Genomic DNA, 25,633 nt, shown 5'->3' on the forward strand with positions numbered 1-25,633 from the left:
TATCGGCGTAGTCCTCCGGGTATTTCTGTGCAAACCCCTGTGCTACTAACCTAGCCTTGTACAGTGTCTTATTGTCCTCAAGCTCCTTGATTTTAAAAACCCACTTTGTCCCAATGGGTACCTTGTTGTCTGGTATCTTGGATGGAGTATACACATTTAGCTCTCTCAGGTTGTTCATCTCTTTCTCCATGGCCTCCTCCCACCTAATTCTCTCTTCCTGTGGCAACCTAAGTATGTCTTCATAAGAGTTGGGTGTCGTGGTGTTTGTGTGTATTGATAGTACGTAATCTTCAAACCTTTTTGGCATTTTGTTCTTGTTGTGCCTAACGGGCCTGTTGGGTAGTGTTTCTATGTCATGCATTTATTTGGCTTCCCTTTCTGTGAGTGCATCTACCTTTATGACGGGGTGGTCCTCTTTCCATCCCTTGGTGGCTACCCCTTGGTGTCTGGGTTTCTGTTTCTCGTGTGCCTCGGTTTCAGCTGTGTCTAGTCTACTCGTGACCCTTGCATTGTCTGTGACTTCCTGCCTGGAGAACACTTCGTTGAGATGTATTTTTGACCAGTTTGTGTTTTCATGAAACACTGCTGTCCTGGATATGATAAATTTATTGTCCTTGTCAATAAACCTCTACCCTTTTGTCCCGGACTCGTATCCCATAAATCTTAGTCTCCTTGATACCTTGTCCCCCTTTCGCCTTAATTGTTTCAGTATATGTACATCCGCTGTGACCCCAAATATGTGTAGGTGAGCTATTTGGGGTTTCCTGTTGTATATAACCTCATAAGGAGTTTTGTTTACCACGCTGGACCATAGCCTGTTTAGGGTATAGTTTGAGTATGTGAGTGCCTGCCCAGAAGTGTTGCCCCAGCCCTGCGTCTTCTAATACGCATCTTACCATTGTTTGTAATACACCGTTTCTGCGTTCCGACACTCCGTTCTGGAATGCGGAAAACGGCAAAGAAGTAAAATGTAATATTCCATGTTTCTTTATCCAATTGGAGAAGTCCCTTGATAGGAACTCTGACCCTCTATCTGTCATTATTTGTTTTATTTTGGTGTTGTGTTGTGTTTCTACCCTCCTGTAAAATTCCTTGAACTTTTGAAACACCTCATTTTTGTGACTGAGTGTGTATACGAACCTGTAATGACTGAAGTTATCAACTATAGTTAGAAAAAACCTCTTCTTGTACTTAATAGAGGGTTTCATGGGACCTACCAAATCCATGTGTACTAACTGGAAGGTCGAACTGGTGGTGCGAGAGGCCTTTTTTGGTTTGGGTTTTGTTTAGAGTTTAGAACATTTGCACACGGAACACTCTAGGTAATTGTTACAGTTCTTTACTTGCAAACCGTTTGAACATTCAGTCATTTTTTGTACAATTGGGAAACTGGCATGGCCCAACTTCCTATGAAGTAGATGGGCGCATTCATCACTGATGGGTTTGCCAATAGATGGCTTCCCCTTGTGTGCTGTGTCAGAAGTGTGTTTGTCCTCAGTGATGTGCCCAGCCTTAACCTCTTTTGTCTCCCCGGGGGTACCTGTTTTGCCTTCCCTATTTTCTAGTTGTGCTTTTGTGTTTGTATAATCATTTTCTTGGGGTTATAAGTATGTGAGCCCCCCTTCAATGATGATTTTGCCTATGTCCTTATTACCCTTTGTCATGTATGCCTTTCCTCCCTTAAAAGTCATCTCAATGCCCAAGTCTTTGCTGAGCTTGAGTGTGGCCAGTATATTGTGAGGTATCTCAGGTATGAGCAGTACCCCCTCTATTCTCCCTATCCCATTTATGTGTGTGTTCCCTTCTCCTGTTACCAGTACCTTGTCCTGATTAGCTACCTTAATGTGGTACTTCTTTGCTGTGAATGATGTAAGTATGTTCCTGTTGTTGGTGGTGTGGTTGGTGGCTCCTGAATCGATGAGCCATGTGTTCCCTTTCACTGGCTGCGTGCATGTGGGTTGGTGGTCCCCAAGGCCATACAGTGACCCTGGTTGGCTGTCCCTAGAGCTGTCTCTATGTCCCCTCCTGTCTCTGGGATTGGGGGAGTCTCTGCGCCTGAATCTGCTGTCTGGTGAGTGCCTGTCTAGGAACCCTGACTTCCAGCCTTGCCTTTCCCTACAGTGATTATAGTCTCTGTCCCTTTGGTTTCTGGGGCAATCTCTCTTATAATGATTTCTGGAGCCGCAGGTAAAGCATTCGGGGGTGTTGTGATCTCTGGTTTGAAACTCTACCCTTTTTACTGGTCTACTCTCCCTGCGGCTCGTGGAGTGGTCCCTTCTTAGGCTATCCTCAGCTATCAGCCTGTTGGTAAGTGTTTCTAGGGAGAGGTGCTCTATGTTGAGGCTACCCAGTTGCACTATAAAGTTTTCCCAACTAGAGTCCAGGGAATTTATAATTATACTCTTCATACTATCTTCAGAGATAGTCTCCCCCCTTTGTATAAGTTCTGCCCTGGTAGTATTTAGTTTTAGGATATGCTCACCCATGGGAGTTCCAGCCTTGTGCCTGGCTGAGTAGAACTCTCTAGAGATCTTGGTGGTTGTGGCTGCACTCTTGCTATAGAATAAGTTGAATATTTTTTATAATATCTCAGCCACAGTCAAGTAGTGGCCAAGGCTGGGGTATATGCTGGGTGATAGACTTGCCATTAACAAATAATAAGCCCTGTGGTGCAGGCAATCTATATCAAAGATCCAAGGTTTTCTAGGTGGGTCATTAAGTAAAAATAACATATTTTCTCTTAGAAAGATAATTTGGAGCTGATGATTCCACTCTAAGAAATTAGTCCCATCTAGTTTTAGCTTGTGGAAATCAGTTGGCAAAGTCATTGAGCTGTATGGTAAGTTACTCACAGTCTGGAGCTGTCCATGGTTTTGCAGGTGAGGGAACTCGCAATATGCTGGGGGAATGCTAGTTGCTAGTCTGTATGGATTTATCTCTATGTTCCTCTCTCTTCTTACAGGTGGCGACTGGGCATGCGCGAAGCTCATTTTGCGCCGGAGGTCGTTGGGTGAGGAACTCTCTGCTGCTGCTCTTAGGCCTAGGCCTAGGCCTGCTGGTGGGAGGGAGGCTGGACTCACCCCTGGCGGGCCCGTAGCCCTCCCTGGATGACGGATGCCATGGCTGGGCCCCTGGATCTCCGGCGAAGAACGGGAAGAGGTGAGGAGGTGAAGCAGTTGTAGGTCAAGGACCTCTGGAGCTCGGCAGCGCAGGCGATGGACATAAGTCGAGGATCCCCTGGATTCAGCGGTGCGGTGGCAGTGGTGGCAGCAGCGGCGGCGGTGGATCCTGGTCGTTGCTGGATGGTCTCCAGACGAGTAGAGAAGCCTGGTGGGGGTTGCACAGCTGGTGAGTAGCTGTTTTGCCTTCGTATTCCTGGGTCTTGTGTAGTTGGTGCAGCGGGTGGCGAGTGCGAATACTGCGGTTGATCAATCCTGCAGGTGATCGGGTCCCGATGTTTGTTTTCTGGGCGCGTTGTCTCTCGGAATGTTGGCTGGGTTGCTGCATGGGTTCCGGTGACCACCCTGTTGTCCCTCTGGCTTTGGTGTGCCTCGGGGTGTTTCTTTGCAGGCGCGGGAGGCTTGAATGCGGAGCTGAGTGCTGCTGCAAGAGTCTCGATCGCTTTTTCCACTTCGGGCCCAGTAGGTGGGCTCTTGCAGGCTTGTGTTGTTGTTTCTGTGCGGTTTTCGGGTTCTTCCCCATTCATGTTGGGGTCCTCACAGGTTTGCGCCATTTCTTTTAAATCTCGGCTCCTCATTGGTTGTCGGCCATTCCAAGATGGCCGCCGGGAGCATGGCGCGGAAATGAAATCGTCCATGTCCGGAACTTCAGCTTGGGAAAGCCTTTCCCTTGCCGGACTGGCGACTTCATTTTCTGGTTCCTGGGTGCTCATCGCTGCTCCATGGCTTTCCAGAAGGCCTTGGAGTTTCGCAATGAGCTCCTCTTTGCTGGCGGGCGCTTCCAGCATCTTCAGAATGATTGATCGGAAGTCGTCTCTGTTCGGTGGCTCTGTTCTTTCGCTGCTGCAGGTTTCCTGTCTCAGTTCCTCGTCCCAGAGCAGTAAGTTCAGGTCATGTTCCTGCTCACACTCGGTCGTGTCGATTCTCGCTGTGGCGCCTTCGAGAGCCTGCAGCTCCTCCATCTGTTTCATATAGGCTCTGGTGAACATCCTGTTTTCTGCTTCGGACTGGATTCCTTATTCTGCCATTTCTGTGAGTTGTGGGTTAACCATCCTCTGCTACCAATCTCTGGCGTGTTTCCAAGGATCTTACCCAATAACTCCAACATGAAATGTATTTGAATCAGAGTTCTTTATTAATCAGTTATTTCTGTTACAGGTGGATATCTGGAAGTGCATCTGGATCCCTGGGCCATACCTTATATACCTGGGAGGCGAGGCCAAGGTAAGGAGGGATCAGGGGAAGGGTTAGGTGGGTGAATGGGATTAACCCTTACTCTGCCATGGGGAAGCAATGTTAGGCATTTATATGTAATAATATCTCTTCTTAACATAAAGGTATCAGCAATCAGGATTATAAACCTGCCCTCCATAAATTATTGTCATCCTTTATCTTGCAGTAGGATATTCTCTAAGATAGATGCATTCTGTGAGGAACACAGAATGTGAGGAACATATGTGAAATGAAAAGAAAAGTAAAGAAGCATGTTAGGAAAGTGGATAATAAGAAATTCTCTTCCCCATGCCAACATTTTCAAAATTCAGTCTTTCTTCTTGAATCTTTCCCCTCTTAATTACAGCCCTTAAATGACTCGGCTAAATTTTACTATAATCCTGACTGAACACTAACTATAATTTTGATTTAACCCCAACATGACAGTATATATTTACAAACCTAACCCCAACAATATATCCCATAAATATCATTAAAACTAACTTTAATGATAACCCTGGATCCCTAATTTAACCACACCCAATACAATATGCTAATTTAAATTTAACCTTAATATAAAACATTTAATCCATTTCAAATCTACCTTTTCCCCTGACTGATATTAAATTGAAATTTAACCTTAACAGTAAAACTGAAACAAACATTTTTATTTATTTATCATATTCTTTTTGGCTGCCCATTTCACAAATTGTGACTCTGAGCCATTACAATCAAACCATAAAATCGATTTTTAAAAAATCAACAAATAGTATAATTAAAATGCTAGAAAAGAGCATCAGATTATAGTTATGTGCAATGGAGCTACCACATCAGATCACAATTCACTTGTGGCCTCCTGTTGATGCAATCAGATTTTGAAGGACTTCCAGAAGGTGGGCAGAGATGGGGCCAATCTCACTTTGAGAGGATGATGTTCCACAGAGTGTGTGCCACAGCAGAAAAGGCCCATCTCCTGGCTCCTGCCAGATGTAACTCTTTGGCAGATAGGACCTATAGCATGCCTCTTCTGCTGGACCATATGGGATGAGATGTAGTGGGGAAGAGGCAGTCCCTTAAATAACCTGGCCTCTGCTATGAAAGGCTCTAGAGGTCAAAACCAGCACTGGGATTAGAATTTACCTTACTTTAACCCTAATGGTAAATCCCAATTCTAAAAAACCTGTAACACTAAGGAGTCTGATAGCCACATAGTTCCAACTTCAACATGTTTGGTTGCAATTTTCTACTCATTTTCTGTTTTTAAAATACAGAATTAGATCCTGTACGGCTAGAATTCAGTGTGGGAAGGGTGATAATCTTGGGATGCTTGCCGCTGACATATTTGTTTTTGGCAGTCATGTGATTTGCAAGGCCTCGGTTTACCAACATCACATTCTTTGCCATATGTTGCATCACAGGAATATTATGTCTCCAGAATAATACAAGTAGTGTTGTAGAGATGACAAAATCTAGGGCCCTCCAATTTAGAAGTTAGGCCAGTACATTTAATATTGGGATAGGTGAGCCAAAATATAAAGTGGACGAGGCTGTGATTTTCAGCACTTATGATCAGAAAGTGTTCTGAGGGCTACAAAAAAAGAGAGAAAGAAAATGAAAAGAAAAATAAGGAGGATGGAATTATAAAGGAAGAAGAAAAGGCAGAGGTGTGGCCCTATGTTTCAAATTGTCATCTGCGTAATCCATCATAACATACTTATGGTGAAAAATCAAAGAGAGATGGGAAAGAGAACGAAAAGGGCATCCAAGTTTGGAGACATTCCTTATCTTTCTTCATTATTATTTTTTTGGCTACCTATCTGAACAGAGACTACTCTTTTCCATATTATGAATATATATTCTCTATTGTAGAAATTGTTATTTCTTTACCCTGAAGCAAAATTAAAGAATACCTTTTAAATATCTTTAAGGATTCTGTAATATTCATATATAACAAATTACAAATATACCTTGTCTTGCCACAATAAGGCTTGCCATACAATCTGGTACACTGGTTCCAGCTGCCAGAAATGTGATCCCCATTATCACATCTGGAATACCCAAAGTGAAACCAATGACTGTGACCTAGAAAAATAAAATGAATTGTCAGGTTGCTTAAACACTTATCTATAATACCATTTGGTTTTCAGTGAGGTGTTCTGTGGATGGAGACACTTTAGGTTTTCCCACTGATCATCATGTGGCTACAACTCATTTCTGCAAGAGCAGTAGTACTTATTAGAACACTTTGGCTGAAAAAAGTATTAGATATAATTGGATTCCAAGAAGACTGTGCTGCAACTGGTTTGGGTGATATTATGGATGAAACCTAGAATAGGGAACTTGCAAGTACTCTCAACAATTGTTACTGAGTGCACTCTCTGGTCTGCTGCAGTATACAGAAAGAACTGTAGGTACTAATATAGTAAGGCAAACTGCTAGAGTAGGAGTCCCCAACCTCTAGTCCACGGACTGGCACTGGACCGCAGCATGCCAGCAATCAGCCTGTGCAAACAAATGAAGCCCCATCTATGGGATGCAGGCAGCATGCAAAACCACGCCTCCTCCTGTTGGCGGAAAAACCTTTCTCTGTGGAACCGGTCCTTAGTGCCCAAAAGGTTGGGGGCCACTATGCTAGAGGCCAGATGGAGGAAAAACAGAATTTAAGAACCACAGCGTAAAAACCACTTCATGGCTTGTGAAAGGAGAAGAATCTTCATTGCAGGCAATGACCAGTCCATAACTAAGACTAGTACTATGGTGATGTAGTGCAAATAAGCATGAGAGGGTTTTTTTTCTTGTGCATATGGCACCCACAATCTTATGACCTGCTAAATTGTTTCAGGTTGTAAGTGGCTGATTTGCACTCCCATTCCTTCTTCCTAAAATTGTTTTAGAGAATATCAAGAGGTTTGTACTACTTTTAATGAGTTATTTTGCTGACAAAATATGATATATTCAGATTATCTGGGTGACATCTTTCATATATAGTCAGCTATGAGGGTGTTTAATAACTAACAATAGCTACATTTAATCAGTTTCAACTATGATGCTTGAATCCAGTGGTGAAATCCAATTTTTTTTACTACCAGTTCTCTGGGCGTGGCTTGGTGGGCGTGGTGTGGCTCGGTGGGCGTGGCAGGGGAAGGATACTGCAAAATTCCCATTCCCACCCTGCTCTGGGGCCAGCCAGAGGTAGTATTTGCCGGTTCTCCGAACTACTCAAACTTTCCACTGCCGGTTCTCCAAACTGCTCCAGAACCTGTCAGAACCTGCTGGATTTCACACCTGCTTGAATCACTGTCTCCTTAGAGGATATGCTCTATAACTAGTCCCATGGATCCTTGCTCAACTTCTTTTGTAATTTCTAGCTGAGAGTAAAGATGTTTTATTTAGTGAGATAAATGTTTCCCAGAGCACAAGTTGCCTCCTTGTTTAAAGGAAACCTCTTTAGATTGCCTTCAAGCACTGAGTGGTGGGCAACTTGTTAGGATTGGCTAGAGGATGTGGATTTTTACAAAAAGATTTGGGAAACGCACATAGGACAGACTGATTGTATAAATTTTCCTGTCTTGTAAGAATAGGCATAATTATTTGGGGGAGGTGGAACAATGAAAGAAAATTGTTTTTCCTGAGATTTGTGGGGAAGGGAATGCCCACAAGTCTATTTTAAGATACACATCATAGTTGTGTGCTTTTCCTAATGCAAAATGGCAGAAAATGGTACTTCTGGTTTTTTGCAATTATGATGAAGGGATGGCAAGGATTATTAACCAAGGAAGGTCCACAAGGACACCTGGGATATGAGGTTTGTCACTCCTGACATCATTTCACTGATTGCTTGGCAACTATTGGGAGGACAATAATATTTTCCTTATGAGCTTCTGGCTGATTAGTGCTGAAAACAAAGAATAGATATTACTGTGAGAAGACAGTGCATCTACCGAATCTAAAGCTATCTTACTCAAGCCTAATACATACCATCCAGACCATTATATAGGAAAAGGCTGCAATCCAGAGTGTAGAGGAAGCAAAAGTGACCAAGAACCACTTCTCCCAGTAGGGTTTGCTACAGTTGGGCACCGTGAAGTATAAGAGCAAAGATAGAGGCCAGGTGAAGAGCCACTTGATAATTTCTATTATGCCAGCTGTAAAAATAAATCAATATATTTTATAAGAACCAAAGAACTTTACTTGCACTTCTTATGCCACACTTTTATAAATGATCAAAGCTATTCTAAAAACAGCAGTTTTTTCTACAACCTCTTCCGATGAAAAAATGCTTTTAAAAGTAAAAAAAAAAGCCTCTGATGATCGCGCGGCTCAGCTGGGATCATCAGAGGCTTTTCAAAGCATTTTTTTCTGCAACTTCTTGGCCGAAGACGTGGTAAAAAAAATGCTTTGAAGAGTATCTGACGATCCCAGCTGAGTTCCTGATGGCAGAGAGGCTTTTCAAAGCATTAGAAAAAATGCTTTGAAAAGTTTTTTTTAAAAAAAGTTGGCCACGCCCACCGTCACATTATCCCCCCCACCAAGCCACGCCCACAGAACCAGTAGTAACAGATTTTACATTTCACCCTTGTCCCACAGCACCTCACATGGTTGTTATGGAATACTGCTGACTGGCATACTAAATTCAGGGAGCCTGATCAGATTATTGTTAGTACAATTTAAAATCCTTTTTTTGTAGGCAACATGGTCTTCCAATCTATAAAATTAAAAATTCAAAGATTTATTTATTCAATTTCTAGCCACCCAACTCAACCAGGAGAATCTAGGTGACTTACACTTCTAATACTGTAAAACAATTAAAAGCATTAAAACAATAAAAACATCCACAATAGCAATCATAATGATTAATCAGCAAATAGTAAAACCAAGTAATGGGGCCCTTAGACCAGGGTTCCCCAACCTTTCCAGCTTTGCAGAATGGCAGGGGGAGGAGAGGGCATGCCCACTGCTTGCACAAGTGGGGATACACATGTGCGCACACACACTCCCCCACCACTTGCACAGCCCAGTTCCGAAGGGCTCAAGGCCTGGTAATGGGCCATGGCCCAGGGGATGGGAACCCCTGCCTTAGACAGTTGATTCCCTATTAGAAACTCTAGGTGACCAAGCCCAATGAAGTATGAGTTATTGCTGCCAAATTGGAATGACAGATTATCTTTTCAGTGTCCATCTCACAATATTCACCACTTTATTTTAAAGAATAAAATAATCATTTCTTCTTTTAGTATTTTTCAAGGGTTCTCTAGTCTTTCTAGGCCACAGCATCAGTATTTCCCTTTGCAAGCTGGCTGCAGAGAATTCTCAATTCTTCCTCAGTTAGGCAAAGAAACTGGAAGAATTTTGAGGATGCCTTCGGTGCAGAAGTAGCTTTCTAGAAGGTCAGAAGGTTTTACTGTTTATTTATTTATTTGTTCAACTTGTATGCTGCCTTTCTCCGAAGACTCAAGGCGGCTTACAATGCATTTAAAAACCATATATAAAAACATTAAAAATTAAAACATTAAAAACAATTAAAACCCATTCACACCATTCATGGCCGGATCTCGCCAGATTGCAACAGCGAGATCAACGGCCCCAGGCCTGCCGGAAAAGCCAGGTCTTCACTGCTTTTTGGAAGGCCAATAGGGTGGGGATGGTCCGGATCTCAGGAGGTAACTGGTTCCAGAGAGCTGGGGCAGCCACAGAGAAGGCCCTCCCCCGCGGGCCCGCCAGCCGACATTGTTTAGCTGATGGGACCCGGAGGAGACCAACTCTGTGGGATCTTACCAGTCACTGGGAGCTATGCGGTAGAAGGTGGTCTCGAAGATAACCTGGCCCTGAGCCATGTAGGGCTTTAAAGGTAATAACCAACACCTTGAATTGTGACTGGAGACCAATAGGGAGCCAGTGCAGCTCGCGGAGAGTTGGTATAATGTGTGTGTACCTAGATGCACCCATGACAGCTCGCGCGGCTGCGTTCTGGACCAACTGTAGTCTCCGAACACTTTTTAAGGGTAGCCCCATGTAGAGCGCGTTGCAATAATCTAACCATGAGGTGACAAGAGCATGAGTGACTGTGAGGATAGCCTCCTGATCCAAGTAGGGTCGCAATTGGTGCACCAGGCGAACCTGTGCAAAGGTCCCCCTAGCCACAGCTGACAGATGTTGCTCTAATCTTAGCTGTGAGTCTAGGAGGACACCCAAATTGCGAGCCCGTTCTGAGGGGGACAATTTCTTCCCCCCCAGAACCAAGGATGGACAATCAACATAGTCTTTAGGAGGCAATACCCACAGCCACTCGGTCTTGTCTGGGTTAAGTCTGAGTCTGTTGACTCCCATCCAGACTCTCACAGCCTCCAGGCACCGGCACATCACATCCACCGCCTCACTGAATTGACGCGGGGTAGAGATATACAGCTGGGTATCATCAGCGTATTGCTGATACCTCACCCCGTATCGTCGGATGATCTCACCCAGCGGCTTCATGTAGATGTTAAATAGAAGGGGAGAGAGGACCAAGACCTGAGGCACCCCGCAAACGAGGGGCCTAGGGGTCAACTTCTGTCCTCCTACCAACACCGACTGTGACTGACCAGAGAGATAGAAGGAGAACCACCGTAACATGGTGCCTCCCACTCCCAACTCCCTTAGTCATCCCAGAAGGATCCCATGGTCAATGGTATTGAAAGCCGCTGAGAGGTCAAGTAGCACCAAGATGGAGGAATGACCCCCAACTCGGGCTCGCCAGAGATCATCCATCAGCGTGACCAAGGCAGTTTCCATGCTGTAGCCAGGCCTGAAGCCAGACTGAAAAGGGTCTAGATAATCCGTTTCCTCCAATGACCACAGGAGCTGAAGTGCCACCACTATCTCTACAACCTTTCCCACAAAGGGTAGGTTGGAGACTGGATGAAAGTTCTTTAATTCTGCTGGATCCAGGGAAGGCTTCTTGAGGAGGAGGGGCCTTACAACCGCTTCCTTTAATGATTGCGGGAAGGCCCCTTCCCTCAAGGACGCGTTAACTAAAGCCTGTAGCCAGCCTCGTGTCACCTCCCTGCTGGCCAAAACCAGCCAGGAGGGGCACAGATCCAACAAACAAGTGGAGGAACTCATCGCTCCTACAGCTTTGTTCACTTCCTCAGGAGTCACAAGCTCAAATTGTCCCCTGTTGTCCCCTTTCAGATTTTCCCTCTCCAATGTTAGTGGTAGAACATGAGATGTCAGTAACATTACTCCCACATTACAAAAGCTTTGCAACCAGCAGCATTCAAATTCCACTGCTCTAATTCCAAAGCATCCAATCAAGAAGAGCCAAAACAGAAATGTTTGCTAATTTATGTTTTGCTTTCAGTGCTACAAATATTAATTGTTTAATAACTAAAGCAAAAACACAAACATTTTTTGAAATTTCTTCAAGAGTCCATAGACCTGTAACTTTATTCTTTGGAAGTGGAAAACATAAATATAATATAAAACAATATTAGAGGATTTTGTAATATTTTCCCCTAAAAGATGAGAAGGCAACTTGGTGCTACACAAAATATTTAGAACAAGGTCCACAATTCCTTTCTTGCTGGGGTTGGTGGAAGTTGAAGTCCAAAACAACTGGGGAATACCAGGCTACCTATCTTAACCCAAAAGGGAAAAATACTTTAAACTGTCAAATCCTACAAAGCCTTGAATATAGAAAAGAATATCTGGCATTTATTATTTCCCCTTTTCCTACAAGGCATCAAAGAATACAATTTTTTAAGGACAGTACATTAATTTGAATTAATTTTGTCTGCATGGGAAAATAATTGAAGGGAAGGGAAAGTTAAGAAGGTACATTGCTTGTTGTACTCTGTTGTTCTAATACCGTAAAGTACAATAAAGTAAATATCTCCAAATTAGATATTTCATCTTTAAGGAATGATGAAAGATAAGGATTTGAAATGTTAAAGATAGATAAATAGAAACACAGGAATTTCTTACATGGTGGATCAAAAGGAGTGTAAGGGCCTTGGTCATCATCATCATCTTCTTCCTCCTCCTCGTCATTCTCATTGTTTTCATTGTCTTCATTTTCATTCTCTGTTTCATTGCCACCCTCAGCAGCCTCCTCATCTCTTCTGGTTCCATTTGTGCTTCCTTTAGCAGAGTTGCTGAACCCTGATCCATTCTCCATGGTATGTTTGAAAGGAACCTTGATGGCTATCTCTGATTCTCCATTGGTATACACTCGGCTGTTGATTAATCTTTGTCTCTGGAAGAAAACAAAAACAAAGTGAAATCTGCACGCATTTTTAAAACACAAATAAACTGAATGAAAAGACGAAGAGATGTGCAAAACAAAATGACCAAATTATTTGTTCAAAAATATTTGGCTGATGCCATTTTGATGTCAGGACATTGTGATTTTAAAGCGCATGTAACTTTTATTGATGCCCTAAGCCAGTGGTGGGATTCAGCCAGTTCGCACCACTTCGGGAGAACCGGTTGTTAACTTCCTGAGCAGTTTAACAAGCTGGTTGTTGGAAGAAATCATTAGGGCAGAGAACCGGTTCTTAAATTACTTGAATCCCACCACTGCCCTAAGCCTTGTATACTCATTCCATGAGAAGCATATAAAATGCTGAATTCAATAGCACTTGAATAGACAGAAAATGTTTTATTTTTAAATAATTATTAATCTTTTAGCTTTAAATATGTTTGCAAATAACCAGAGATTCAGTGCAGATTGATTTTTGAGGAACCTGAACTTTTATAAGAGCTCCAAAGTCTAACAATGCCATCCCAATGACAAAGATTCTGGAAAAGTATGGGAGGAGTCAGATTATTACATACCATATCAAATTCTGGTTTGCCAGGAATTAACAGCCTGCCGATCCAAACACTCCCTTTATGTCCTCTTATAACTGAGTGGTGCAAGCATACTCAGAATATAGCGCTTTTACTATGTTATATGAACCACAAATTCTGACTAACCAAATTCCTGTTAGTATGAAGTTATCAACGTACAAATGAAGCCTTCTGGGTTAAATTGTCATTCCCACTGCAAGAGAAACTTAGGACTGAGCAGCAGATACCATTCCTTTCCTGCTTTCTTCCTGCTAAGATAATGCTTTTTGAGCCGGATGAAAGGTGGCAAAAGCAACAGTTAATAGTTGGAGTAAAAGAAAGGGTGGGTTGTAACATTTGAATAAAATCTACTAAATACCTCATTGATCAACATGCGACTGGCCATGGAGAGCCGGGTCCTGGGAGGAAAGTGACTTGTGATCATAATCCGGAGTCCAGCCTCTGAAAAGGATAACTGGTGTGGATATGCAGACAGCAACTCGTCCACCATGATTACGGAGGCTTTGCGGTGGAAATTTCCTAAAAAAAAATTAACAGAATTGGAAGGAAAATTCTTTTGCATCATCAATTTTTCTTATCTGAAAGTTCTACAATTTATAGTATTTTTGACCTTAATTTCATTTAACATTTTAGTAGCATCTCCCTAATTTTTAGAAACATACAATAATAGATGTATTGAGTCCATTTACCACTGTCTTTTTCCTCTATTATCATATTTTTCTATCTGCTTATGTTGGCCAAATACATTTTTTGATAAACACTACAAAATTCTAGATATTTATATATAATTTATGACAGAAAAATAAATTGTAGATAACTTTAAAATTATAATTTATGGATATACTGTATACTGTACCAGAGGTATATGGAAGCTTAATTTTATAAATTACAGATTTTTACTGTTCCTAACCTGGTTACAGACTAGAACAATAATCTACTATGCTGATCTATATCTTATGCCACATGGTAAGCTACAGATGTAACAAATTACAAAATATTTAATGTTATTGTTTGAGCCATTCAGACTCCTAATGTAAACAGCAGCTTAGTTTCCAAAGTACAGCATAATAGGGCATTGTCTTCCAGATACTTGTTCTTACTAAATCTAAAAATCTTTTTAGCTGTACATGTAAACAGATGGAATACTGTTGTGATTAATCGTAGAATCTTATACAAGTCTATTAAAAATATTTTTCCATTTTTGTTTATACAGTAGTCCTCAACTTCCAACCATTTGTTTAGGGACCATTTAAAGTTACAACAGCACTGAAAAAAATGACTTATTATTGGTTTTTCACATTTATGATCACTGCAGCATCCCCATGGTCATGTGATCTTGGAAGTCCTGGAAGCTAAGCAGGGTTGGAACTGGGTTTGTGCTTGGATGGTGAGAGATAACCAGGGAATCCGAGAGATGTAATGTATACTAGGAAGTTGAAAAACATCTCAGGAAAAGATAGCATCCAACTGTTGTCAAAGAACTTGAATCCAAGACATTTTGCCTTAACTTAAGAGTTCCCACTTTCCCACTTTAGACCTAATAACATTAACTTTCTAAAAAAGGTAAAAATGGCCACTGTCTTAGTCCCCCAAATTGTCTACTCCTTTTTTGGAAAGCTTATGTATAAGTGGAGGCCCTCTGCTCTTGTGCTTCCCCACAATCTGAGATTAGAGATTGTGTCCATACATGCTGCTAAACCAAGATTTTTCATAATGGCTTGTTGAACAAACTAATGACCTGGTTCAGATGTAATGCTAAGACATCACACTAAGTTTACTTAATAACACTGTTGTGCCAGAATTGGCCCATAGGTGCCACTCCACCTCCAGATTCTGTCAAGGGGCTGCATCCCTTCAGGGGGGCCGAAGACTACTTGCAGCTCCACATAAACCCTTAAATATTGACAAGAGGTTTCTCTTTAGCTGTGTGCTCCCGAGACTCCAACTTTGAAGGATGCAAATGCTAGTGATACAGCACTTCTGCTGCCTATCTAAGGACAAGTAGGCAATGGGCGGGAGGAGGAGAGACAGGCTGAGAAGATGTGCGGGGGAGACATGGTAAAGGGAGGAGTTGGAAAGAGGATGTAAGACTGTTCAGTTATTTCCGCTCTTAGCAGAAAAAGCTGAATAATTTGTTAACTCTGTGAGCAAATGAAGTTTGGCTTCTTCCTTCATGAAGTATGAAAACTGGCTATTAATGATAATGAGAATGGACTAATTTTGCCTCTTCGCTTTATTTTATTTAAGACCTTCCTATCTCATTCTTCAGCTAAATCTGAAAAAGCATATAATGATTAAAGGAATGCTTAGTGACAACAGAAAAACAGTACTTCGCTTATTATATAAACATTAAATATAGTATATAAAAGCTTAATATCTAAAAATGAATACAGGAGTTTCAAATTGTATTCAATGTGACTTAATCTGCAGGTAGTGATACATGAATCAGTGCCAGAATATGAAGCATCTAAAATAGTTTATAAAAGGAAATTCAATTGGTTCAACTAGCACTAGACCTTTATACAGTTAATAGAAAAATGTATATACCGCATCTGAGGCTAATAAAATATTTCAAAATCTGCTGAGAAAGAGTTACTCTAATGTACTCATAAAACCTAACTCCAACTAGCCAACCCCTCCCTCCCTCCCTCCCTCCCTCCCTCCCTCCCTCCCTCTCTCTCTCTCTCTCTCTCTCTTTCTTTTCTTTTTCTTTCCATCCATCCATCCATCCATCCTCTGCTTGGAATTCTCCTTGAAATTGATTTATATTATACTTAAGTTCTGTGGAGCGGGTAGAAGAGAAACTAACCTTATCACGACCAGTTGTGCCCAATGGTTATGTATACAGCAAATAATAGCTTTGGAGTTGGAACTTGTAAATGAGGGTCTGTATTACTGCTATTGATTGGAAAATGAAACGGGAAATTCCATAGATGAAATTCAATTGGATTAAAAAAATCCCTAGATTGGCCCTGAGTTTCTAGCTCATTAATGTTAGAGTTCTGCAAGCAAGCAGGTCGACTTACTGGAACAGTTACCTTTCTTTAGTAATACCACTGTAGCATCACAATTGCTGTTGTCATCCATCTCGGTATTATTTGCTAATCCATTCACCATATTTGTTACATTTTTTGTCCTCCGTTCAAACATATGCTGAAGATTGGCATTAAATCTACACAAAGAAGAAAGAATTAGGAATTATTTTAGGCACTGTTAGATGCTATATGACCCTCTGGTCTCATTTCAGATTCCTGGCTGAATGTGGTAAGGGAAGCAGCAGAGCAGCTACTTTTGAATTATTGTTTGGGAAGGCCCAGACAATTTTCATTTGGAATCCTGCAACCTTTTACTTTACTGCTAAAGTATGCTTCTTACTGGGTCACCTTCATGAGGCCCAGCATTTGATGTTTTGCCCGGTTACATGATGAAAGGAATCAGTTTGGCTCCAGCTGGCCCTATAACCTGTCCTTCATTTTAAGTAGCTTGTTTTGTGATACGAGGATGTCCCATGGTGACGTTCCTCATAATTTCACTTGTCCTGCCAATCGAATCAAATTTTAACCTGGTTCAGAAGTTACTGCTTTGTTCACATTTTTATTCACTTTTGATATTAAGAGTCTGATTATGCAAAATCTTGACACTATCCTCTCTTAGTTTTGGCATGCTTTGTGATTATCTTGGGAGTCAGAATTCTACTCATGGATAGGTAAATCCTGTTTATAAATTTACAGTTTATAGTTTTTTGTAAAGTAAAAATAATACATATGATGAAACCTGTAGGAACAAGTTTCTATGACTTGTATTAATTAACATTCACTGATCTCAAAACAGTTAAGCCAAATCAGACCTGCTTAATACTTGGACAGGAACTACCAATACATGCAGGGCTATAAATTAGACTTGGCTGTAAAGGAGACAAAAACAAATGACTTCTGTATCGTTGCCAAGGTAACTTAGACATGTCTAAGTAGTCATCAACAGCAGAGTTCAGCTTGCAGAAAACTTGGCCTTTGCTTTACTTGATGTACACAGATGGAAAATAGAGCCTATTTATTTATTTACTTGTTTCCCATATTTCTATACTGTCCAGCTATATTTGTGTACCAAGCTCTTTTGTTTCCTTCAATAATCTTTTGTTTGTCTATTCTACGAAACATTCTATGTAACCTTTCCCCCCACCCCAGCTGTGGGCTAGTAATGAGACAGGCTGCAATATGGCTAGATTTGCCACATCTGGATTCTAGAAGGTCAGATTACCACAAGGTTGAAACAAATAGACACAGAGAATATTAAATCTTTTCTGCTGCCTTGCAGATGACCAGTTTTTTCTCATATTTTCTCATATTTTGCTAATATGAGAGTAGGATGACCAATGACAGAAAGTGGAGAAGCTGGGAAAAAAAACCCCTCTGCTAATTAAATTGGGAAGTGTCTCTGCTAATTAAAATAGGAAGATATAACTGCCAAAGTGTACAAAAATTGTATTGTATTGAGGAGAAGCTTTTAAGCCAATGCAAAAGGACATTGATTTGTCTAAAATAAAATAACATGGAATAATAAACAGGCCAGGACATATTGCACTTACTTCATGATAAGAATGTAGATGAAGTACATCAGCACTAGGATTAAGGACTCCCACCTGTGATCAGCCAAGGGGGGAAGAAAGGAAAAAAATAAGCAGCACAATTCCATGACTATGATTGCCTTCTCTTCTGAAATCCAGGCCAATGACACAAGGAAGGGTGAATGATGACAAATATGGAGCATAGAGGGCAAGATACCCTCTAATAATAATATTGCTTATGGAGAGTGAGATAGCCCCTGATAGTGAAAGGAGAAATCTGGGGTATCAGAAATAAAACTGGATGGACAGGGAGAAGGCAGAACAGAGTGACTGGCAAAACATACAACTGAAAACAGCATGCTAATTCTTTTCAACTCTGACCTTGAGATGGTACTCATTCTCCTGAGATGTGATTTTGCGAAGAATAAATCCCTAAAATGTTGGGCCAAACTATAAGTCTTAGTCTATGCATGTCCCACACATCCAATTATTTGGAATGGAAGTATCATCTGACAAAAGAGCTAGCAATATATAATGGATGGAGAACATACAAATAACTGCATTTTTGACACAGCTCATCATAATCATTCACTAAAACCTGCAGTGCAATTCCTTATTACCAACCTTCTCTTTATTTATGTGAATTTGGCATTACATTTAAGGTTGGTTGGGAGAATTACTTTGATCCTGATGGCTGATCCAAAAGTCCTGGAAAAAAGGTTTTCTCTTTTAATTTTAAAAAAGATTTAGGCAAATCATTCTATTATTTAGTTTTCCTGCAGGATGGAAATTGGTCCCTGAGCTGTTTAGCAGAACACTAGTTTTCCTTACTTTTCTTAATTGGCAAATGACAACCGTACTACTTACCAAGCAACTTTTTCATCATAAATAAACTGAGGAGAAAAAAATGAAAAAATAAGTATTACTGTGTAGGACTGCTAATAAAATATCTATTGCTTTTTAAAAAAAGAATCTCATATCTCAGTATTTTATGCTGGCTCTGTAACCCAAATTATTCTACACATTTCATTCTCTCAGACTGTTTAAGCATCTGAAATGTAGAACTCCATACATTACATGTAATTTTTGTTTTAAATTAATGTGACTTAAAAAGGCAGAGTTTAAATAAATCAGTTATATTTATAAATACCATTTCAGAGTTTGAGTTTTCAATTTAATTATCCAACAGCAATTTATCAAATTTTGAATAAAATGCATATATTAAATCATATAGACAAGCAAGTAAGTGTGATATAAAGTTCTGTTAAATAGTTGTATGTGCAACACATGTGACTCTCCACTTTGCACTGTGAACTTCATGTGAAGAACTCAGTTGGATAAATAGCTAGTCATATGGGATCTTTCTGAATAGCACCACTATTTTCATATATTGAAAATGCATAAATTTGAATAGTACATCATATATCCACTTTTCCCTTGATGTCACTTTATACACACATATCCATTCTGAAGGTGGGAAAACTTTCTAAGATTCAAGTCTTCCATCTCCATATTGAAATCACAATCCCTGATTCTAGCAGCTCCTTCTGCAATCAACATATAGCTCTATTCCTCTTCTGGGAGGTCCACCAGGAAGAAGCTTTCCTCTAGGCGACCACTAGGGCGCACTGACATTCTGTGCTTCCACTTGATTTGTGTTCTTTTTCTTTCAGATGTGCCTACGATGATGCTAGCGAACTAAAGTACCTGGAATGAATATCTAGGAGTAGTATTTGCACAGTTACACTTCTAGCTTTCTACTTCTTTTATATTTAGGTGGTTAAAATATACATCTGGTTATCTGTTCATTTTTACTTATCACCTATAACTACAGGCCTTATTATGAAGTAACTTACAGGCCAGGAAACATTCATGCAGTAATAAAATATCATAGCAGAGGAAGACAGCAAAAATGCATTTCTGATTTCACAACTTTTCTTTTTTGCCATCTGAATTTGGCTAAAGATTCCTAGAATATTATCTGACAACGGAAAAAAAGAGGGCTTTGCATGCTTTCATGATACTGCGTTGACTTTGCTTGAGCAGAGCCTAATTCTACTATAGAATTATTCTGCATGAGCCCGAAGAAGGCGCAACTGCTTAAGATGTCAAGGGATTAAAGTGAATGTGTCTATTAAAGCAGCTTCCCTTTTTTTCCAGGCTTGGCAAGAGGCTGAAAAAAGGGGGAAAGGGACTGTTTTAACGAACAGTCTGTAGCAATTTAAAGAAGGAGAATGAAGTTTTCACATTGAATGGTTAGAGACACCACCTACTGTACTTGAAATATTAGGCTCACTGTCATAATTCATACAATTTATTCTTTATTTAATTTTCTATCAAAATGAAAATATAACTATCAGCATCATACAGAGTATTAGCACTTTCAAAATGCAACCAATCACTCTCTCACCATACAAATAGCTATATAAATATTCAATATAAGTAGTATTGAACCTGCATATTGAACTTCCATGTCAATTGGAGGGGAATTGCAGTCACTAAGCAATGCATTCAATAAAGTGCAACTGCTTTGTGCCGGCAATCCATGCAGTCCCAGTTGTCATCATTAAGTTAATGTCCCAGTTGTTAGGCATGGCAACTTTCTGCTGGCTTCCCACAATCAAGGGAATTCTAAATTCCAGGCCCTACAGGATGGGGAGGGAGCAAGGGGGTGCTTGGGGATGCATGCAGGGGTGAAATCGAACAGGTTCTATCCGGATTGGGCAAACTGGTAGCAGCGGCAGCGGGACACTCCGACCACTGACGCGGACATCATGACGTTGCTTTTTTGCGACATTTTAAGCCTCTGTGCATATGCAGAAGTCTTTGCGCATGTGCAGATGATGGTACGCGCTCGCTCCGCTCGTGCGCATGCAGCGCATGCACATTGGTGAACCGGTAGGGAAGGTAAGTAAATTTCACCCCTGGATGCATGGGAGGGTCAGGGGAGATTTGTGAGAGCCTCAGAACCTCTTGGATTTTCAGCCCCAGAGTCAAGAAGCTTCTGAAACTTCTCTACTTTGGGAATGAAAATCTAAAAATTCTGCTTGGATTTTGGCACAGGGCATCTTCAATCAGTCTTTAGATCCTGGGAGCTGGCTGAAAACATCCCATGCCTAAATCCCAATTGGATTTCAGGATGGAGTTTTGTCATCCAGTCCCCAGAGATGAAAGGGAGGCCTCTCAACTCTGGGATCTGGCTGAAAATACCCTATGCCAAAATCATGCTTGGAGGCAACAGAACTGACTTTCCCTGCCAGCTTCCCATTGACTTTCTACAGAAGCCAGCAGGGAAGATTGAAAATGGTGATCACATGATCATGGGGCACTTGGTAACCGGATGTAAGTGCAAATGAGTTGCCAAGTGCTCAGATTACATGGGGCATTGCAACTTCCATAACTTCAGGGACCAGTTGTAAATCCCTTCATTCAGCACTGTTATAATTTTGAATGATTGCTGAACGAATGATCAGAGGTTAAGGACTACCTGTCCAGTATTGGAAAGGAAATTGTTTCTTGAATAAATCTCCAGCCCATATCAAGTATACTACAAACAACAATACAAACATACTACTTAAAATGATTTAGATTTATTATTTAAATCCAAAACTAATAAATACAAATTTTAAAATAGAGACATAAAGCCTTTTAGCCTATATAATATAATACTTTAAAATGGTTAACAAAGTCGTATCTAGAATGTATTTGCAGATAGGAAAACCAATTCATCTTTATACCTTGTTCTTCTAATTCTTGCATAGATTTAAGTTCACCCTTTTCATTCAATAATTCACTATATCTAACAATTTGTTCCTTTCTAAAGATCATTAATATAAAAATTTAGATAAACTGTAAGCTATGAATATGGTGAAGACGCACAAAAGACTTGTAACCAACCAACACATTGTGTGTAATTGAAGATGGTTTTAAGTTTTTATGTATGTTTAAAAATAAAAATAAAATTTCCCCCCAAAAAAATAATAAAATAAAATGGTTAACAAAGTCGAATAAAATTATAATATTCCTACTGAAGCTCCTGGAAGATATAGGTGCTATATAATATGTAACGTCTGGCAGTTTGTACTATCCCTTTTTCCTTGCAAAAATGCTACTCGCTGGTAGGTGGAGAATAGAATAGAATAGAATAGAATAGAATAGAATAGAATAGAATAGAATAGAATAGAATAGAATAGAATAGAACAGAACAGAACAGAACAGAACAGAATAATAGAGTTGGAAGGGAGCTTGGAGGTCATCTAGTCCAACCCATTGCTTAGGCAGGAAACCCTACACCACTTCAAACAAATGGTTATCCAACATCTTCTTAAAAACTTCCAGTGTTGGAGCATTTACAACTTCTAGAGGCAAGTTGTGCCACTGGTTAATTGTTCTAACTGTCAGGAAAATTCTCCTCAGTTCTAAATTGCTTCTCCCCTTGATTAGTTTCCACGCATTGCTTCTTGTCCCACCCTCAGGTGTTTTGGAGAATAGCTTGACTCCCTCTTCTTTGTGGCAGCCCTGTTAGAGGAAATTCATTTTACTTTCAGAATTCCAATTTCTGAGATCTTGAAGGAATGAAAGTAAGTAATGATCCCTATATTTAATGCACAACCAGTATTCTGTTATAAAAGTTATGTGCCACATTAACTTTTTCACCTGCCCCACAAACTCTTGCACTGGGTTTCTTGGAATCTCAAGATATTATTAATCCTAGGTCAGATAATAAGTGATATAGAATCATGCAATATAAAATAATCTCTTTTACTTTTACAATATTCTCTGAGAGGAATTTGACTTTCAGGTAGTTGTCTATAGATTCTCAAACCAGCTGAAATCATGCGAATATGTTAATTGTACCAGGTAGTGCTGCTCAGTGTAGTAACAATATGTTGAATTTCTTTACATAAAAAACTCATGTAATGGAAGCCAAGAATTTATGGATTGCCAGAGGTTTAGCATGCTACCAGATGTGGCTTGCAAAAATCATGATTGCCACTAAATAGCAACAAAGACATAGACATAAATAGACATCTTGTTTTTTGCCATCAACTAGCATTAATCCAGATTTTTGCAGCCCAGAATTGTAGCCCTGCTTGAAAGTACACCAGTACATCAATGTTCTTAGGCTACCATTTTAGAGCCATTGTTATAGAACATATTGATGACTAAGGTCATGCACAAGTATGATTTCTGTCTTCATAAATTCAAGCAGATACCCTGAGACATACAATATATCTGAAAAGATATCTCAATCTTAGCCTTTCAGACCTCCAGAAAACTGAGTTAATCCAAAGAGTTTATTGATGTCACCCAATGGGATTGTTTTCATGTCATTTATTATTTTAGTTCCTACTGTGAACATTTTATTTAAATGCTTGTTTTTCTTGTAATTACTGTAAACTGCTGAAAGACTGGAAATTGCAGCTGGCATAAATAAAATATAACAGGAAATAAACATCTAAAGATGGAAAGAAGGAATAACAACTATCCCTTTTGTAAATAGCACAAAATAACATCTTGGCAGTTCACAAAACAAATTTTATGTCAATATTCAGTTATTAAGACATATTTTCTGAATGACAACATACGTTTCAAGACTTCAGAATGTATAGCATTTACTTTAAATACTAAAATTTGGTGTGTTCAATACAGCTGTGGCTATCTAAACCTAAAGCCTCACATTCTAAAGTTTTGAAACAAGCTTTTTCAGATCACAATGGACAAAATCTAAAGAGTCACTAAAGTAAAGCCTGAAATTGTTAAGGAGTGTGACTTATATTCAATTAAATGGAATGTCCAGAAGAGAAAAACAATCAATAATTATTGGTTAAAGCATCTCTCATTACTAAAATCTTACAAAATAGGAAGATCAACACTCTTGTTTGTTAAGGGCAGTCAGAGACTGAATTCACATCACATTCTTATCCAAGGCCAAATTAACCATGGCTAATTCAGTTGTGGATTTGTACAATAAGTCTAACCATAAATTAGCTAGGCAATTTATAGGCATATACACAAATGCAAACCAAAATTTGATTGGCTAGGTCAGTATGACATGCGCACGTACATAACCAAAACCTTTATTTAGGAAAATAACCATTCAGTACTTACCAAAATAAGTGCAGCAACCGAGCAGGTATAATACACTGAATCTCTCAAGAGGCTCCAAGAAGACAGTACAACTATCTGAGAAAAAAAAGCAAAAAGAAAATGAATTGGCGAGCACAAACTTTGCATCAAAAATGAATAGCAAGAAAGGGTTTTAAAAATGATTTGGAAGTTTGGGGTGCTGTTTCCCATATACAATTATTCACTATGAGAGATCTGAAAATGTTGCAGTTTTGAAACCCAAGGTTACTTCAAGGAAAAATACCTACCGTAGTTCCACACAATGAGGGATTCTCTGTTCTGATTTGTGATTTAGCTTGAATTCAAAGTGAATCAAGGCAATTTAAGCCAGATTTTTATTTTTATAAAGCAGGTTCTGCCCTGCTTTGTCTTGATTCAAAACCTTCTCCAATGCTGTGCACCCCAATGTTGAATTCCAGAGTATTGCTCCACTGCAAATGATGGCTCTGCAACACAAACACACACACTCTCTCTCTCATGCACACACACACAAACGTGGCAGGGATTGACATTGGTTGTATAAAATATTGGTGGAAAGGATACTGGTTTCCTTAAATGATAGCTCTATCTGAAATTTAAAGTAACCCTTTTGATTAGACAATGAGTGAGCGTTTGGGATGGGTAGCAAGCTAATAGGCAAATGGGCTCTGGGGCACTGACAAGGCAGCTGAGCAGTCAGCTAGAAAGACTGGGGAGAAGCAGATCTCAGTACATTGTATTTGCAGGGCTTGCGCTGGGAATTCTGGTTCTTTTGCATTCAGACAAAAGTAAACCTGCTGAATGAGGTGTCTATGACAGGTCTTGCTGACTGAGGCTAGTTTGTCAGTTTGGCTTGGGAGATACCAGAATGACTGTTGTGTAAAAAAGGGCAGGAGAGCAACAAGATGAGGCACTGGCAGAGAAACGTTACCCCCTCCTTCCCTGTGCAAATGGGTTGGTCTGTTCCACCTTTCTTCAGGCTTGGAGTAGACCCACCACAGTTATTTACCGGGGGCTGGTTTCTCTAGTTTGGGGGCTTGAACTGCTCAGCTTTGAGGGGCTCAGCTTTCAGGAGGGAAAGACACGCCTCTGAAAGGGATGGGTTTTTCTGAGAATCCTCACAGCAAGAAGAGAATTCTTTTTTCCTGAAACCATGTTCCAGAAGTGGGAACAAGTCAGGGCAGACTATCCCATACCAAGTATGTGTCGAACTATTTCTGAATCTGACCTTGGATGTGGACCAAAAGATCACTTATGAACATGTATGAACATTTATGGGGGGTGGGGAGGGACTGATTATGCCAGCAATCAGAAAGAGATTTATGATCATTAGTAACGGATTTATTATTGCTTCTGGCATCTTGGTTTTAGTGAAAACTGAAAATTGACCCAGTAGACTCCTGTGCTTTTCCTTCTTTAATGCTAGAAAAGAGGAACACTTTTTCCTCTAAGAAACTAAACTATATATGTTTAAGCATTGAGATGACAAAATCAGATGGCATCTGGAAAAATTCTATTTTTGAATGATGATTGATATAGATTCACACAAGCTCAAAAAACACAATATATAAAGAAATCACGTGCTTCCAGTTCACTCCTTGTTATGCTAATAAATGTTTTGATTCATCATAAAAGCAAGCTATCGAAAATATGAATACTGCTGATTTGCAGTCTGAAGGGATTTGATTCATTATATCAACACAGGTCTCTTATTGCCCCATTGCTGTCTCATTTTGCCACT

General features: G+C 40.2%; 1 protein-coding gene across 1 annotated transcript in view; it reads right to left on the reverse strand.

Moving 5' to 3' along the window:
* SLC24A3 (solute carrier family 24 member 3) overlaps positions 1 to 25,633 on the reverse strand; it is a 66,095-nt gene that overhangs the window by 31,488 nt on the left and 8,974 nt on the right. The window contains exons 4-11 of the mRNA XM_070939138.1: positions 23,896 to 23,970; positions 18,652 to 18,677; positions 17,806 to 17,859; positions 16,259 to 16,392; positions 13,579 to 13,739; positions 12,354 to 12,624; positions 8,370 to 8,536; positions 6,359 to 6,473 (exon numbers count right to left, since the gene is read on the reverse strand). Coding sequence (XP_070795239.1) covers positions 6,359 to 6,473; positions 8,370 to 8,536; positions 12,354 to 12,624; positions 13,579 to 13,739; positions 16,259 to 16,392; positions 17,806 to 17,859; positions 18,652 to 18,677; positions 23,896 to 23,970 — 1,003 coding nt within the window. The remainder of the gene's footprint in view (positions 1 to 6,358; positions 6,474 to 8,369; positions 8,537 to 12,353; positions 12,625 to 13,578; positions 13,740 to 16,258; positions 16,393 to 17,805; positions 17,860 to 18,651; positions 18,678 to 23,895; positions 23,971 to 25,633) is intronic.

This window comes from Pituophis catenifer, unplaced genomic scaffold (assembly GCF_029215685.1).
Source record: "Pituophis catenifer annectens isolate HBS135680 unplaced genomic scaffold, rPitCat1.0.hap2 SCAF_3, whole genome shotgun sequence".
Lineage (NCBI taxonomy): Eukaryota > Metazoa > Chordata > Lepidosauria > Squamata > Colubridae > Pituophis > Pituophis catenifer.